At 38.8% G+C, this 18,873-nt stretch overlaps 1 protein-coding gene across 7 annotated transcripts in view; it reads left to right on the forward strand.

Annotated features, from left to right (window-relative positions):
* GRIA3 (glutamate ionotropic receptor AMPA type subunit 3) overlaps positions 1 to 18,873 on the forward strand; it is a 307,537-nt gene that overhangs the window by 216,848 nt on the left and 71,816 nt on the right. For all 7 annotated transcript variants that reach the window (XR_010154884.1, XM_054676683.2, XM_063804853.1 and 4 more), the window contains 4 exons: positions 2,697 to 2,801; positions 3,115 to 3,222; positions 4,410 to 4,616; positions 17,090 to 17,466. Coding sequence is in view for 6 of the 7 variants with exons in the window: in XM_054676683.2 (XP_054532658.1) it covers positions 2,697 to 2,801; positions 3,115 to 3,222; positions 4,410 to 4,616; positions 17,090 to 17,466 (797 nt within the window). In the remaining variant the exon portion in view is untranslated. The remainder of the gene's footprint in view (positions 1 to 2,696; positions 2,802 to 3,114; positions 3,223 to 4,409; positions 4,617 to 17,089; positions 17,467 to 18,873) is intronic.

Genomic DNA, 18,873 nt, shown 5'->3' on the forward strand with positions numbered 1-18,873 from the left:
CCAAAACAATACATTACCTTTCTATAGGACAATCTCTATTGCTCCAGAGAGGCTGGAAGGCATCTATTTTTTCCAAAAGTAGACAGTGCCTCAGTAAAACTGCTCTACTCAGAGGGACTGTAAGGGAGGCTAGTCTGAAGTACTAAATGTTTTACTACATTAAAAGAAATCCCATTTTATTTGAATTAATTAAAATTGAGACTGCATAATGTAAAGCATCCCTCATTGTGACTAGCACATAGTTGTTTCTCAATAAATTATTCTCTTCCTTCAAAAGAAATCTGGCAAACAAAATCATTGCCTGGCAGAGGCTCCTAAGGGGCCTGTTTTAATGAATAAATAAGCACAACATTCATTCAGTAAATATTTATTGAGCACCCATGACTATGTATCAGGCTCCATATTAGTATGCAAGCAAGAAATAAGATGAGGAGTGCACACATTTAAATTGTTCATATGTAAACAAATGCTTTAAAATATCTTAAAGCCACTTGCAAATTGGGTAATCATTCTCCTCACAATCTGCAAATAATGCAAAGATCAGCCCAGCACAGTCTACTGACATATCTGTCACAGATTCTAAGTCTTTGAGACTTGTTCAATCAACATTTATTAAGGATCTGCTCTATCCCAGGCACAATATTAGTTGCTGAGAACAGAGGTAAAAAAAAGTCTCTCATCTCAAGATGCTCCTAATCCAGTAGGAAAGTTAGAAACACATAGATTATAAAAATGTTATGTCTAAGTCTTGCACAGGATGCTATGAATTAAAGAAGGGATCCCAGATGGGATGCGGGGAAACTGTCACTAACATTCAATACTGGACCACATCCTTAAAAATAGATTTCTCTGAGTGGTAGTCCAATTCTACTTCTGGTCACCAAACGTTCAAATCATGCATCTGGAATCTGTTGGACTATGCCTTGACTATTCTCCAGTTCATATATCATATTCAGATAGGTTGGGTCTTTAGAAATAGACAACTCTTAATGAGACTTAAAGCCCTAGCTATTTTCACTAATGAAGGCTTTCCTTAATAAGTTCCTATTGCCCTTGTCTCTGCCCTGTCTAACTCTTCTATCAGAATTCAATTCTCAAAATAGAGTATAAAGAGCCCTTCATGCTCACATTATGTATCAGTCTCATCCCACTGGATAAGTAATTTCTATCTCAACAAAGGTCTTTTCTCTAACTAGAAGTGTGATGCCACCTTCTCTGCAAGCCTAAGCTAACAATAGTGCTTAGGTTTGTTGGATCAGTTGGACAATCATCTTGTTTTCAGTTCATCAGATTGGAGCATTTTCCTTTCAACAGGAATTCCACAGTCTCCTACTGGTGGTGAACAAGCCCCTTTCCCTTTAAAAAATGTTCCCTAATATTTGACAACATTTTTCTTTCTGCAACACAAACCCACTGCCACCTCTGACTTGTTTGACAGCTTGTCATTTTCCATAAGTGATGAAAAACAATTCCATTCTTTCATACTAGGAAAATGAGATATATTCTTTCTCTTTGAAGCAAAGTCTTTGACCTTTACTTGCCAGATGAGTAATGCAAGTGGTTAACAACAATTATTTATATTTGTAGAGGGTATTTCATCCAGTGTCCCTGCACTGTAAAATAGGTAAAGAATCTATCTACCCAGAAGAGATGGCCTCTTGCTAATTCATAATACTGAGCCCAGGCCCAGGAAAAATTGTTCCATACATGAAATCGGCATTTGGCATCCCAAACAAGTGTTCTGGCTTCCAGTACTTCTACATTTCTTGTCTAGTGCTCCATACTCCTGACCCCTTAGGCTTAATAAATTTCATCAGTCTTTGGATTATCCCTCCATGGCTTAGCTCTCTTGTCTGTTACCTGTCTGTAGCTGAGTGTGGGTTAAATAAGAGGGAAAGCTCATCCCTGTCACTGTAGTAGCTGGCAAATGTGTAACCCTCTCAAGAAACAGAACTAAATCCATTTTGGTTAATAATAATTAATATAGCTAGCATGTATTCTGATGCTTAATAGATGCCACATACTGTTCTAAACATTACATTTATATGTGTGTGTGTATATATATATCTATATATATATCTATATATATCTATATATATAGATATATATAGATATATATCTTCTCTAATCTTCCCAATAACTCTGAAAGATAGATACTACTAGGATTTTCAATCTTACAGATTAAGACACTGGGGTAAAAAAGCATTAAGAACATGCCGAAGGTCATTCAATTAATAATTGAAGCTACGATATGAGTCCAGGTGTAACAGTGCCCATGCTGCTGAAACCAGATTATGTTCAGATATGGGAAATATTAAGATAAGACACAGCCATGGCCCCCAAGGAACTCAGTTTAGAATACATTACCCTAGTTAAGGGGGTAGCCTGCAGAGTATTTTTAGGAAGGGGCTAGTGGAAATTTCAGGTCCTTGAAAAAGTGGCGGTAGAGCCCTCATTATATTATATAAGTAACAGCATCTTACACCTACTCAATGCTTCAAAACTAAAAGGCATGCCAAGAAAATACTGTGGAGGAAATGAAGATCTTGTATAGACTCGATCTGGTGGATAGAGCTCAATGACTTGCAATAATAATTCTTCAAGATTCCAAGATCTGTCAGTAGACCTCATCCCAGAGACTTAGAAGGCAATAATGCCGTGCTATTTTTAAATTTTAAATTTTCCCTTTCTACCAGGTGCAAGTACAAGGAATGACTGGAAATATTCAATTTGACACTTATGGACGTAGGACAAATTATACCATCGATGTGTATGAAATGAAAGTCAGTGGCTCTCGAAAAGTAAGTAACCAAAACAGACATTTAAAGAAAAGGACTCTTGAAAGAGGACAGCATTTGGATGTAAGAAAATAAGTATTATTATTTTACAAAATATCAGGAAGGATGAGTGGGAGATGGGAACCTCCAGGATGAAGGAATAGCACACCTATGTGTCAGTGTTGGGGGTCCTGGTGGGAATTACAAGACACGGGGAGACAGGATGTCGATCCTTATAGAGCTCAAGAAAGTTTTGTTCCACAACAGCACTTCAATTTCATGCAGTACTTTTCTGAGGGAAAAATAGGCATCCAGGTCAAATGTCTTCTCTTTCTAGGCTGGCTACTGGAATGAGTATGAAAGGTTTGTGCCTTTCTCAGATCAGCAAATCAGCAATGACAGTGCATCCTCAGAGAATCGGACCATAGTAGTGACTACCATTCTGGTAAGTGTGAACAGAAGGTAGGTGGGCTTTCTGTCCAGCAAGACTTCTGTTTTCTGAAAAGTATTTTTCCACCAGTAGAAAAGACCTCAAGTTCAAACAGTAAAAACTTCCAACAGGGAAGCTCAGGAAACTCTCAAAGTGTCTTGCCATGATGATGAACAGAATGTCATTTAACAAAAAGAGAGAAAGAAAAAGAATAGGAATTTAGAACAGTTTTAGATTATCATTTTCCTCTTTCTCCCCGCCTCCATGCCCGCCCGCATAGGACTGATGCTTCATCTGGACTTGAAACCTAATTCTTCATTGTGGGGGAAGCAGCATTGTGTGGAGGAGAGAGTACATTAGGATTCTAAAATTAGGTCTACCACTAACCTGTAAAACTGTGCAAGTCACAACTTCTCTGAGCCTCAGGTTGTTGTTTCTTCATTTATGAAAGGGGTATAATAATAATCACCTACCCATGTCATAAGCCCGTTTCAAGGCACAGTTCACTACACGAAGAAGTTTTCTGCAAAACTCAAAGCACTTAAAATGTGAGATGGTATTCTCATTTAGTTTTAAAACACTTTTCTAGAAGCTGGTTTGTTTTTACTGAATGAAGTACAAACCTGGGTTAAAAACAAATACATCTCTAGGTGTGAAAGTATGACTAACTGAATGGAGACTAGGCTGAAGTTTGCCTTTCATCTAAGCATACATATCAAATACTCCCTTTGTCTTAAGTACTATACTAGGCCCTGGAGATATAAAAATGTAAATGCCACGGACGCTGACCTCACAGGGATCACAATGCTTCCCCAGGGCTTTGCCTCAACTACCTGCAATTCCTACATAATAAATCTTGAGAAATGAAAGGCACTTCACCATCATGTAACTAAGTCTGCCAAATTTGATGAAATCAAAGACTTGATAGGTGAAAACTGGGCCATCTTTCAAACTCTCAAAAAGAACTGAAATCCTTCTCTGCTTCCTTAAATTACCAGTTAAGGACTCCCCCTACCAAAAAAAAAAAAAAAAAGTGACCCAGTGAATACTCAATTAAAGCTCTTCTGTTTACTAAGTAACAATTTAAAGGCCTTTTTCACATACCAAACCTCAATAATCACAGAGGGAAAAAATTATTGCATTTATCTTCTCTTAGAAAAATGTATAGGAGTAATCCTTTTATCTTGCTTCTGGTCCCAAAGGAATCACCATATGTAATGTACAAGAAGAACCATGAGCAACTGGAAGGAAATGAACGATATGAAGGCTATTGTGTAGACCTAGCCTATGAAATAGCCAAACATGTAAGGATCAAATACAAATTGTCCATCGTTGGTGACGGGAAATATGGTGCAAGGGATCCAGAGACTAAAATATGGAACGGCATGGTTGGGGAACTTGTCTATGGGGTGAGTTTTTTTCCAATTCTGTTTTCATTTATTCTGTGCTTTCCAATTAACAAAGAAGAGAGAAGATTTAATTTTCAAGTGCAGTGTTTATCCAATTGTATAGTTTACATATAGTCTACAAGAAAAATATATTCTTCTACAGTTGCGCTCTGTAAAGGTAGGTTGTCAGTAGTATCCTTCGGACAACAGGATTATTTTACTAAAAGGAAAATAGAATTGGGGGATTTTATTTGGCAACATTAAGCACAGCCTGCCCTCTATTTAAAATCTGTTCCTTCTGTGTTCTCTAGCTCAGGCAGCAGAATTACCACCCACATAGTTGCCTAAGCAACTTTGCCTAAGCAACCTCATCATCTTTCCTCATTGTTCCCCTCTTATCTAGTCAGTCACCATGTCCTATGAATTCTACTTTTAAGTCTCTCAAATCTAGACACACTCTTCACCCCCACCATCGTCACCTTAATTAGGGTTCTTAACATCTATCAGTCATTTAACTTGTTACCCTGCGTCTGTTCTTACCCTGGCAAATTAGATCTCCACATTACTGTAATTTCCCACTTTAACAATCAGGATGAAATTCAAATTCCTTCACATGGCAAATAAGGCACTTTATAATCTAGCACCCGCCTACCTCTCTAGCTTCATCCTGTACTCTTTCCCCCTCACACCCAATGTTCCAGCTATAGAAAAGTAAGTGTTGTTCCCTGAAGGTGCTGAGCTCTCACTTAGTATAAGCCTGGAAGTACTTTTGTGTCTCTTCAGCGCTAATACCACCTACTAGTCCTCTGAAACACAGCAGTGATACTTGTTTCAGAAAACCTTCTCTATTCGCATCTACTTGCCTGCAGTCTGGGTTAGGTACCCCTGCTTTTTGCTTCCTTCCTTTCCATATTCATATAGTACTTCTAAGTCTGTATTGTAATGATCCATTTACAAGTTCCACTGTTCTACTAGACTATGAACTCCTCGAGGACAGAAGATGTAGCTGATTCATTTCAATATCACACACTCCGAAACATAGACATTCAATAAATCCTTGCTGAATTAATGAATGAAAAATGAACAGAATGGCTCTGCCAGGGGCTTATCTATAGTCCAACTGCAAAAGAATTAATATGGGCAATTAGGGCTTTTAAGAAAGGTACAGTGATATCTTCAGAGCTCCTGGGTCACTTAGTATTAAATGGTTTTGGCCTCTGATTGTGAATGTCAGATCTTGGGCAGCTTAATGAGGCACATGTAAATAAGCAGAACTGGACAGAAAAACTGCCCATGCAGTAAACCAGTCACTAGAGAACTAATCCAAGTGCAGTGGGTGGTGGCAAAGGTTTAGTTCTAACAAACAAAGATTACCTGTAATAATAACTCTCTGTCTAGACAATATCTACACTAAGTAAGGGGAAGACAGAGGAATCTAGGAGGTGGAGATACTGAGAAGCCCCAGCTGGCAAGAAGCAAACAACCAGGTTATTTATTTATTGGACTGAGGTTCAGGAGAAGGACTCTAGTGCTTGGGATGGAAACCAGCAAGAATAAGGTATAGCTCTCCAATCATATGAGAGTACTGGGGTCACTAAATAAGTTCTTGGAACAGGCCTTTGGGAGGAACCACAAAGTCGGAAGCTCATTTCTAAAAATAAGGGCACAGAAAGGTAACAAAAGCAAAGCTGGACCCCAGATATAAAAACTGGAGCACCATCCTCTAGTCAGATGAACAGCAAGGCAACTTGAACCTCAGCCTCCATCTACGGGCCTGGAGCCATCATCTCCTGTCTTGGGTCAAGATCGGTCCTGGGAACTGGGGCAGGGCTAAGTGGCAGATGAGATTCAAGTGAATCCAGCAGTAAGAAAGAGAAGAATTTCCAACGCCAGTGCAGAGAGGGCTGAACAAGGGTCAGAGCACCCAGTCATGATTTCTGAGGACCCTGAGAAGCTCTGAACCATCTTGACACGGCTCTAATCTTTTACTTTCCAAGTTGTTGATAAGGTTTTCTTCTCTTTCCTGTTCCTCATCTCCCCAACACTTAGGCTTCAAGAGGTCTTGTCTTGCTTACAGCTCGCCCTTGCTCTTGGCACATTACCTGATACATAGTAAATGCTCACTTTTTGCTTTAATGAATCAATGCCTGGCATACAGTAATGCCTAAGCCAATATTCATTAAATTGAGTTCATGGTGGGATAAAATCTTGTAATATCATTACTATTTCTATTACTACTACTACTATTACCGCTACTATTACTACTACTACTACCATTATTAGCTACCATTTGTTGCATATTTACTGGCTGCCAGATACTGTACTAAGTGCTTTTATATGTAATTTAATCCTCACAACACGCCTCTGGGGAAGGTGCCATTATTAAACTCTTTCTACATGTGAGAAAATTGAAGCCTAGAGAGGTGAAGTCACATGCTAAAGACCAAACAGTTTACAGTGACTATCTTAGTTTGTTTGGACTGCTATAATAAAACACCATAAACTGGGTCACTTATAAACAACAGAAATTTGTTTTTCACAGTTCTGGAGGCTGGGAAGTCCAAGATCAAGGGAGATTCATTGTCTGGTGAGGGCCACTTTCAGGCTCATAGATGGTACCTTCTTCCTGTGTTCTCACATGATGGAAAGGGTAAGGGGTCCCTCTTGGGCCTCTTTTATAAGGACACTATAAGTTTCATTTATAAGGGCTTCACTCCCATGACCTAATCACCTCCCAAAGCCCCACTTCCTAATACCATCACCTTGGGGGTTAGGATTTCAACATATGACTTGGTTGCGGGAGGGGGGGGACGTGGGGACACAAATATTCAAACTGTAACAGTGATACAATAACTTTAACCCAGATCTTTGACTCTGAAGTCCATGCTTTTTAACCATTACACTATCTGCCCAACAGCTAAAGTGTGGTTTCAGGCCCATCCCATTCTGAAAGATAGTTGAAATTTATTAGAAAGGCTTATGGTGCCTTAGTCATTCTGGAGAGAAGAGTGTTTGGCAACAGCAGCATGGCAAGAAATTTAAGGCGTAAGTGTCTTTTTATTTTATTTATTATTTATTTATTTTTGAGACAGAGTCTTGCTCTGTCACCCAGGCTAGAGTGCAGTGGCATGATCTTGGCTCACTGCAACCTCTGCCTCCCAGGTTCAAGCGATTCTCCTGCCTCAAGTTCCTGAGTAGCTGGGACTACAGGCACCTGCCACCTTGCCCAGCTAATATTAAAAATATTTTTTAGTAGAGATGGGGTTTCACCATGTTGGCCAGGTTGGTCTCAAACTCCTGACCTCAAGTGATCTACCTGCCTCGGCCTCCTAAAGTGCTGGGATTACAGGTGTGAGTCACCACGCTCAGGCTAAGGTGTAAGTTTCTACTAGCCCAGGTTATCCGATGTGAGCTATGCCATGAACTCTACGACCCCATCACAACTGAATGACCATATTTCTCCTGTCACTCTCTGTAAATAGATCACTGCTCTCCTGGCATTGAGGAAGACATTACACACAGTGACATAGAGCAAGGCAGATTTATTGACATTGTTCAGACAAAGACCAATTTTCTCACTGGATTTGTTTTCTCCTCCAGCATGTTCCCTGTACTGCACTCATTTAATCTCCACATATCTCTTCCTCATTCCAATTTGTCTACTTGTGAGTGAGGGAGCTTGAGTATTAGAGTCCCTCATTTGTTTAGCAACTTAGATGCCTTCTCTCCACTTCTGAATAGTAAAAGTGTTCCCATAGGAACCTTCCCATCTTTTCCCTTTAGTTCTTTCTACTAAAGATAAAAGCAATAGCCGGGGAGGCTCTTACAGAAATGTCCTCCTCCTTCCCCTGCCTAAAACAACTTTCTGATGCTTTCTGGGCTTATAACAGGAGGTGATTCCAGAGAACTACAGCAAACCAACCCATCGGAGAAGACTGCCAAATTCCATTTTCCTCTAAAACCTGTGGCTATGAAAAATATACATTCTTATCATGCTTGGAGTAAAAGCTCTCTGTTAAAGAGGATGATCTCATGAGCTAAATGTGTCTTCATCTTCATTTAGAAGTTTTAGTCTTTTGGCATTGGGAAGTTTTCAACTTCTCTATCAATGACAGAAATGGAGAAAAATGAAAACACAGGCTTTCATTTCTGGCAGGCCTGGCCTCTTGTGGTTTGCAAGTTGCTTTAAAAAAAGAAGAGCAGAAAACCCCTAATGATTTCTCTAAGTTCTTAATGAGCAAAAAGATGGAGAACAGGGAAATATTTCTTGCAGTGAACATGAAACCTATACAGATAGGCACTGCTTTATCTTAAGGGTATTTCTCTTATGCTTTTAGTATGTAAAACAGAGCAGAGTGGAAAGAATGAAAAAATTCAGAGATGAAGAAAGCTCTGCAAGGGAGATTTCAGTGTCAGTCATAAAGTTTCAAGAAAGAATCAAAATGAATTAAATTTGCTAAAGAATAAGGAAGCCAATCAGCCTCTTTTCAGATGATTTATAAATAGGTTTTTTTCTAAGGAAATTCAAATCAGGTTGATGTTGGGGCACCTTGTATCTCTAAGAAGGCTATTTTTGAAACAAACCTCAGTAGGACACAATGTGCCCCATTATGTAAGCCCTTCAGAACATCATGGACTTGAAACTGTCCACCTGCTTTTAGCAGTTTTGATTTTGAGCTGGATGTCTGTAACACCACTACATGGTAACAGTCCCAGATCAAATGGCTTACAGACCACAAGTTTTTATGGCTTCCAAATACCATATGTTTTGAGGGCACTTAAAAACAGCATTTTTTGCTAGCAGGGCTCTTAAACATCCTTAATCCTACCTTACCATTCATTTTTTACAAATGCATATGGGGACCAGCCAAGATCAGACATCAGAACTGCCCCTCAGGTAATCAGGAATCCAAAGCCTGATAAAGGACACAGGTACAGCAGTGGCAGCAGGATTGGACAAAGTCACAAAATCCCACAACTTGGCAACACAGGTTTTGTGACTCATGGTCTAGTGCTCTGTCCACTGGGTCACACTGGCTCAGTTCACTAAACTTGTGAGATTATGGAAATATTGGTGTTGTATCAATCAGATATAGCATCCCCACCTGGCTCTAAGGGGCTTACAATCTAGTTGGATTATAAACTTTTCCATCTAAGATACTTATTTTGCTATTTTTCATCCAAGATACTCATCCTGCTTATTTATGGCCTCCAGGATAATGTAATCCACATTTCTAGTTATCACTCGAAATATTTGAAAACCCAATATAGACAGCTGGGGGTTCTGCCCTTAGAGAGGAGATATGATCTAAGAGAAAAAGAGAGTCAGGAGAAAGGCTAAAAGGAAATTGAGGCCCCAATTAACAGAACACCTCCCAGTGGGCAACTGCCATGTTCCTTATGTTCCTAGCAGTTACAACTAAGGATAAAGAAGAGGGGGGTTGCTTTGGGAAAGGCTTGACAAGCTGCTGCTTAAATTGCTTCTTCTGACTTAGAAGATAGCAGAGAGCCTGGGGGTAGTAATGGGGCTGCAGGGATGGTTGATTATAGGTCATATTCCCTGGGTGTCCCCAGACTCCTTCACGCTCCCAGGACACATGGCAACTTTACAGATACTATTTGCACTGACATTTCTCCGCCTAGAAGAAATTATCTCTTAGGTTGTCACTATCCTAAGCTGGATTCATTTTCCATTAAGAAAGGCAGAGAGTCGATTTGTCCTTCCAGCTAAAAGACAGAGAAGCAAGGGTCCAGTAACAGATGCCAGATATTCTTCAGGTGATTATACTGGGCTTTGGCAGAAGGGCTGATGATTTGATAAAAGTCCCCCCTCCTTCAAATGATGCATGTAAACTCCAGGAAGGAGCATTAAGGACACATGAAGTATGCCATTCGAAGCAGAAAGAGTGGGGAAAATATTTCCAGCTAAACGTAGTCTCACAAGGCCTTCATCCAGCTACAGAGACACTTTTTTATCTTGATATTGTCTTTAACTCTCTCAGCTCCCCAAGGACAAGGAGCCCTAATCAATAGATCCAGTCGGGGATACCTGTTCTGGATAAAGAAATTAGGATATTCTGTTGTGACACTGCTTGTTGTTGCACAGATTTAAATAAGCCTCATTCTTTTCTCCAGATCTTAACAATTGTAGACAGTAAATATCCCATAGAGTACTGCCAATAAATCAGTTTAAGTCTTGTCCCCCAGCACACAGCAATTATATTCCTATTGTCTAGCTTGATTCTGCCCCACTCCTGTTTTCAACACATATCAACTTTCCAAAGGAAATGTCTGCCAAAGGCAACTAGAGCCTTGTGGTTGATACAGGGACAAAGGGTCAGGTCATGTCTGCTTCTTCTCTTGGATAACATATAGTACATTATGATTACACATCAATACATTGTCTACTTCCTCTCTCCTATCCCCTTCCCTGCTTTCAGAAAGTGTTTTAAAATGGTGTCTGACAAGCTCCTGCTCATTCGTAGTCTCATGGTGGGTTACAAGTTTTGTATCAGATAATCAGATGAAAATTCTTAAAGATATAACAAGCTTGCAATCTCAAAGAGATTAAAATTACGTTTAAAGTCAGTGTCATCTCTGGCTAAAACCTGTCAGATTCTTAAGTGCATCAGCCCTACACATATGAGTTTGTTGGTTTTTAAGTTTTATAACATTTACAACTTTGGCAACCCACCTATGAAAAGGATTATAAATCCCCTCAAGCTAAATCCTCTCCAATAATGCAGTTGCTCCATGTTTGCAACTGGTGAGTGGAAAATTCAAACCTAATTCAGTGTGTTTACTGAGCCCACACAGCCACATTTAGGCTGCTTGATTAAAATCCTTTAAGTAGTCAAGATGCAAGCAAAAGTACTAGTAAACTCTTACTCTGTGCTCTTTCCATTTGCTTGATTTTGTCTGTCAGTTGGAGCACCCTCATACCACTACTACACACTTACCCACCTAGGTTTCTGAAAATAACTTGCCTACTGCTATTACCAGTGCAAGCAGAGGCTTGAGGACAACTGGCCACTGGAGTGATTCAGGACACCCCAAGAGAGGCACTTCATTGTTGAGTCAGAATTTCACCTACTCTCTAACCCCATCCATAATTCTTACCACTCTCTCTCCCAGCCTACAGCTGGCTTTCATAAGAGCAGAGACTAGGAAAGGATTCCATTTGAGGACTTACCTTTTTCAGTTTTTCATCAGTGTGGGCCTCCTCAATCTTTAAGTTGCCTTGAAAGTGACCTCTCCCTTTACCTTCTTGCTATGGCAATCCCAGGAGAGCTCAATGGGTATTTTTGGATGCTAGTTAGTTACAGGGTGGAGCATATAACTAACTAGTGTTCAAAATACCTACTGAGCTCTCTTGGGACTGCCATAACATGATTGCCCCACATAAATTATGCCAAGCAGGTCCTATGCTCTGAAATAACCAATTATCACAACAACTTATTTTAACATTTATTTTATGTTCAGGGGTACATGTGCAGGTTTGTAATATAAGTAAATTGCATATCACAGGGGTTTGGTGGACAAAAAACAACCCCATAAAAAAGTGGGCAAAGGACATGAACAGACACTTTTCAAAAGAAAACTTACATGCGGCCAAAAACTGCCTGTGGGAATAGTGGTGATAGAGGGCAAGGGCTTTGCCAAGGCTGGCTCTGAGCTGACATGAGTTCTGCTGCTTGGTTTCTTACCAAACATACAAGAAAGGAGAAGAGTTGCTAAGTCTCCTACCAATAGAAGGGAAAGGAGCTACAGATTCTGCCTCAAGCTGTCCTTGAGCCTTCTTCCACCTGCCTTCTTCCACCTGCTTTTTGCTATTCCTTTGCCTTTTTCCATCTGTAATAGGTATTTTTTAAGGTTCATCATGGGGAATTCTCCTTTTGGAGTCAGGTCTACATCAATGAGGTACAACTGAGCACAGATTTAATGCCATTCTTGATTGGGAGAGCACCCTCCAAAACATAGACAAATTCCATATTTTTTGAAAAATCTCCTTAGAAAGAAACAATCCAGAAAAAAAAATACAGAAATGCCAGGCTGAGGGAAAAAAAGGCAAGTGCCTAAGGGAAGCAGATGATTCTTCCTGTTGTCTTTGGTGATTTCAGAAGTATTTCAAACTAGGAATGGCCTTCTTTGGGAATCTGTTCTTTTGATGAATGTTCCTGGGAATCAGACAACAAAAAGTCCTGCTTTATCCATCTAGCCACGTCTTGTTAGTATTTAGTGGTGCTTACCATGTAGTAGGTGTTTCAATTACCAAGTAGGGTTTTTTTAAAGGGGTCAAGATTCTCAAACTCCTTTCTGTACCTTCTAGAAAAGACCCCAAATTCCTTAAATTCATTCCAAAATAATTTTCTCATGTGAATGCCTTCTTATTTCTTTTTTCTAAAACAAACAAGTAACAATTTCTCCTAGAACTATCTTTTAGACTTAAAAGATGAAAAATACTGGTTAAATTAAGTAATTAAATTCAAATGAAATCAAGTGAGAAATGATACTATAGGGGTATTTGCATGCTCTGAGCAGGAGACAGACATGTTGGCAAAGAGAGGAAGTGGCTTTACCTGTGAATTCTCTTGGCATGACAAGACTCTTTCTAACTGATTCAGACTCTCTCTGCCAAAAAAAAAAAAAAAAAAAAAAAAAACACTCTGCTAGCTTTCTGGCCAACTCATTCTCCTCAGTACCCTTTTTTACTATGACCAGGTCTAGCTTCAGGCAAAAGGGTAAAATAGATGAAAATTTGTCTTTGGCTCCCCTCTAGTTAGTAACGTGGAACTGGAAATTCAGAAGTTAGCCACGATGAGACGAGAGTTGAAACCATAGGTAACAATACTGAGGGATGAAAGTGAAGGACAGAACCTTAAAGAACAAACCTTCATTGATTATCTCCTAAGACAAGCACTCTGAATAGTCCCTTGGGGTACAAAGGTGCACCTTAATTGAGAGAGCAGAACTAGGAAGGAAAGTCAAAGAAGGAACATTCAGAGAGGTAGGAGGAGAACCTGTAGTCTTTCATAACAGAGAGCTAAGGAAAGCACGTACATAGTGCAAAAGGCCAATGGCATCACACAAGCAGTTAATGTCTGAAGGAAGATATTTGAATTTAGTAGCCAAGTATATAATTCAAGAAACAATTTCAGTAATTTGGAGGGGCTGGAAATTAAGTCTCAGGGGTATAAGGAGAAAGTGGTGTTGATATCAAGACAGTAAAGCTGTCTTTTTTCAATAATACTGGTGGTGTTAGGGAGGGATGTAATGTGGTTAAGAAGGCAGCAGGATCAAAAGGTGGGAGGAGTGTTTTCTGTTTCATTTTTGTTTGTTAGTAAATAGGATTACCTGAAAATGATTTTAAGTGAATAAAACAGATCAATGATTTTCAAATTATCGCAAGCATTACAACAAACTGGAAGGCCACATGAGTCTCACGCCTCCACAATTTCTCATCCCATACATCTGGGGTGGAGCCCGAGAACTGGCATTTCTTTTTCTTTTTCTTTTTTATTTTTTTTATTATACTTTAAGTTCTAGGGTACACGTGCACAACGTGCAGGTTTGTTACATAGGTATACATGTGCCATGTTGGTTTGCTGCACGAATCAACACGTCATTTACGTTAGGCATTTTTCCTAATGCTATCCCTCCCCCAGCCCCCCACCCCCGACAGGCGCCAGTGTGTGGTGTTCCCCCACCTGTGACCATGTGTTCTCATTGTTCAACTCCCACCTATGAGTGAGAACATGTGGTGTTTGGTTTTCTGTCCTTTTGATAGTTTGCTGAGAATGATGGTTTCCAGCTTCATCCATGTCCCTGCAAAGGACATGAACTCATCCTTTTTTATGGATGCATAGTATTCCATGGTGTATATGTGCCACATTTTCTTAATCCAGTCTATCATTGACGGACATTTGGGTTGGTTCCAAGTCTTTGCTATTGTGAATAGTGCCGCAATAAACATACATGTGCATGTGTCTTTATAGTAGCATGACTTATAATCCTTTGGGTATATACCCAGTAATGGGATCACTGGGTCAAATGGTATTTCTAGTTCTATATCCTTGAAGAATTGCCACACTGTCTTCCACGATGGTTGAACTAATTTACACTCCCAACAACAGTGTAAAAGCGTTCCTATTTCTCCATATCCTCTCCAGCATCTGTTGTTTCCTGACTTTTTAATAATCACCATTCTAACTGGTGTGAGATGGTATCTCATTGTGGTTTTGATTTGCATTTCTCTGACGACCAGTGATGATGAGCATTTTTTCATGTGTCTGTTGAACTGGCATTTCTAACAAGTTCCCAGGTGACTCTTTTGCTGCTAATCTAGGACCCATACTTTAAGAGCCACCGGAATAGATTAATGGAGAAGGGAAAAATTAAAGATGTAAAAGAGATAGTAGATAGAGCTGGGTTTTAAGAAGCGACAGAGAAATATAGAATGCATGGAATAAGTTGATCAAATCTTAGAAAGTGTCACTTTCTGTGAGATGGAAACACACAGAAGAAATGTATAAAGATGCTGCAATATGTTGACAAAGTTGGGGGAGGGGGAACTGAGATGATAGAGCTTATATCAAATGGCTTCCATCTTCTCAGTAAAGAAAGAGGCAAGATCATCTGCAGAGAGGATAGGACTGATAAGGATTAGGAACTGGGAAAAGTTTGAAATAAGCATCATCCACAGACACAGAGGAGAATCTACTTTTGGGGGGATAGATGGGTTTAATTTTAGAAATGATGAGTTTGAAATGGTGGTGAGCCTCCAAGGTAGATTTGACCAGTAGGCAGTTGGCTTCAATAAACCCATGCTTTCTGCAACTTCCACTAGGATGTAAAGGATGTAGGATGCCCTCCATGCAGGTAAGTATTTTTGTCTGTTTTGTCTGTCTTGTTCACTGCTTCATTCCTAGCACCTAGAATAGTGCTTGGCACAGAATAAAGACTCAAATTTGCATTGGAATGAACCTAAGAGGGGTTGGCTAAGGTTGATAATTGCATATAAAAGTAGTGTATAGTAGAAACCTGCAAGTATCTATGGAGTTAGAACATTATGTTCATTAAGCAACTGGGTTCTGGAATCTGAAGACCAGGGTTCTAATCCCAGCCTCTCTGTGCTTTAGTTTCTCCATCTCCAACATGGGAATGGTGATTGTACCAATATCAAGGTTACTGTGAGAATTAAATGACATAGTAAGTGTAATGTGCTTAGCAAAGTGCCTCATATAGAATAAGCACTCAATAAATGTTAGCTAGCTGTTTACCATCTGCATTTCCCTTTCAACTAATTAAGGAGTATTCCTCAACTGGTTTATCATAAGTAATTCAAAGGAGTAAAATTTCATTTCTTTGAAAATATACTCTATATCAGACTTCCCTACCTCTGCCCTTTGGTAGGGGTATTGAGGCATTACTGTTCTGAACATAGAAAAAAAATGATCAAAACTTGTGTTTTCACTTCATATATGATATACCATCCAAAAGCCTTTCCTTAGTCAGAAGGATTTTTCTTTGTGTGCATTTTAAGGCCTGGCCTCAGACTATGACTTACTACTGTTGGAAAGGAACAATTACAGAAAACAAAAGAAATAAATGTAGAAAATCCTAGTGCCTATTTTCAAGGGATTAATATAAAAAACATTGCCTGCCTTTGCCTAAGTTAATTGTGCAGTGCACTACTGACATTTATTTTATTGATTCAATACATGTGAGTGCTACACTGATATTATCACTAGAAAATATAGCTTACTACATAAATTGTGTTCTGACAACTGTTTTACCCTTGTTATTGCCCAGGCAAAATTCTTTCATGTTTGCATATGTCATATACAATAATCAACAACTTATTTTTTAGGCATCTACAGTTTCTTTAGTTTAGAATCTGTTGCAGTGATACATACAAAAATAGAAGATTGAGTCTCTGCCTTCAAAAAGCCTGTTTTAAAAGATATGCTTTCAAAAAAATTCAAGAATAACATAAGACAGCAAACACCTAAGAATTAAACTGCTGTGGCCCTGTGTGGCACCTCATGGTGTAGAGTGAAGCAGATATAAGAAGTATAGGATATTATGCCTGCTCCACAAGAATTTTCAGTCAAGTGAGGGAGATAAGACATAAGAACATGAAAATTAAAATAAGAAAACGAGAGTTAAATAGTGACATGTCCCAAGGCAGTACAAGTTGTATTATAAGGTAGCAAAAACACACTATTAGGAAAAGAAAGCAGAGTCGGTTGCTCTAAGCCAATGTGTCTCAGAAGACAAAAGGCCAGCACCCTTTCTTTATTTTACCATCAAGTTAAAGCACTTTAGAACCCACTGAATGCTACCACTTTTCTAACCTAAGCATTGATAATTCAATTGGTTGTAAAGATTTAGGACTTGATATTTTCACCAAAGAAGTATATTAAGCGACAAATAACTGATTAAAGACTGTCTCTAAAAGTCATATATGTTTTCTTTTTTTTCTTTTTTTTCAGAGAGCTGATATAGCTGTTGCTCCACTCACTATAACATTGGTCCGTGAAGAAGTCATAGATTTTTCAAAGCCATTCATGAGCCTGGGCATCTCCATCATGATAAAGAAGCCTCAGAAATCAAAACCAGGCGTATTCTCATTTCTGGATCCCCTGGCTTATGAAATCTGGATGTGCATTGTCTTTGCTTACATTGGAGTCAGCGTAGTTCTTTTCCTAGTCAGCAGATTCAGTCCTTATGAATGGCACTTGGAAGACAACAATGAAGAACTTCGTGACCCACAAAGTCCTCCTGATCCTCCAAATGAATTTGGAATATTTAACAGTCTTTGGTTTTCCTTGGGTGCCTTTATGCAGCAAGGATGTGATATTTCTCCAAGGTTTGTTTTTGTGGCATACTCAATGCCTCATTGCATTTTATGGTCATACTCCATTCGTGTACATATGGTATTCATCCATCTCAACTCCAGATTTTTTTCATTTAACATTCCATCAAATGACAGATTATCATCAAGCCATTGTGTTTGCTTATGTCCATAAAGTGAGTGTGTCATTGGTGTTGCTTTGAATGTCTTTCATGCATTTCTATGGTATTGTATATACATTAAAACAAACATTTGAACTCTGGATAAAGGCAACATTGCCACTAATATTAATATTATTCAGATAAAGTAAATACTAAATCTTCATCAGATCAAACAGACATGGTTTCCTAATTAATTGTACTGAAGTGTTTTCTCATTTCTAAAGAGATTGGATCCAGACAAAATTTAAAAGAACATAGAACTCTTCTTTAAATCCCTCCTACCTTCTCCTTTCAATGCCCTCCCTTTTTCATTTTGCTCTCAGACTGCCTACAACTATCCATTATAGTATCCCACCCAAGTTTTCTAGTTAAAACTATAAAACTTCTCAAAGAAAACATAGGAGAATATCTGTTTTACCTTGGTTTGGACAAAGCGCTCTTAGATAAGACACAAAAAGCACAATCCATTAAAAATTTGATAAACTGGAATTCATCAAAATTCAAAACCTTGCATTTAAAAAGACGTATTAAGAAAATGAAAAAAAAAAACCCGACTGGGAGAAAACATTAGTAAATCATGTGTCTGATAAAGGACTTGCATCCAGAATATATAACACCTCTTACAACTCAATAAAAAGAAGACAATCCAATTTTTTAATGGACAAAAGATTTGAATGGACATTTCCCCAAAGAAGATATATAAATGGCTAATAAGCACAACAAAAGATACTCAACATTGTTAGCCATTAGGGAAATGCAAATTAAAACCACAATGAGATGCTTCCATACATCCTCTAGAATGGCGGCAATCAAAAAGATAGGCAATACCAAGTGCTGATGACAATGTAGAACAACTGGAACTTTCCTCCACTAGTAGTGGGAATGCAAAATGCTACAGCCACATTGGAAAATAGCTTGGCAGTTTCTTATCAAGTAAGATATATACTTAAAATATAACACAGCAATTCTATTCTTAGCTATTTACCTAAGAGAAAGGAAAACATATTCACACAAAAAGTTATACACAAATGTTCATAGTAACTTTATAATATTAAAAAAGTAGAAACAACCCAAATGTCTATCAACTCGTGAATAAATAAACAAAATATTTTATATCTATATAGTGGAATACTATTCACCAATTAAAAAGAACAGACTACTGACACATCTACAACATGGATGAACCTTTAAAATGTTATGCTGGGCCGGGCATGGTGATTCATGCCTGTTATCCCAGCACTTTGGGAGGCCAAGGCAGGTG

Source organism: Pan troglodytes, chromosome X, assembly GCF_028858775.2.
Source record: "Pan troglodytes isolate AG18354 chromosome X, NHGRI_mPanTro3-v2.0_pri, whole genome shotgun sequence".
Lineage (NCBI taxonomy): Eukaryota > Metazoa > Chordata > Mammalia > Primates > Hominidae > Pan > Pan troglodytes.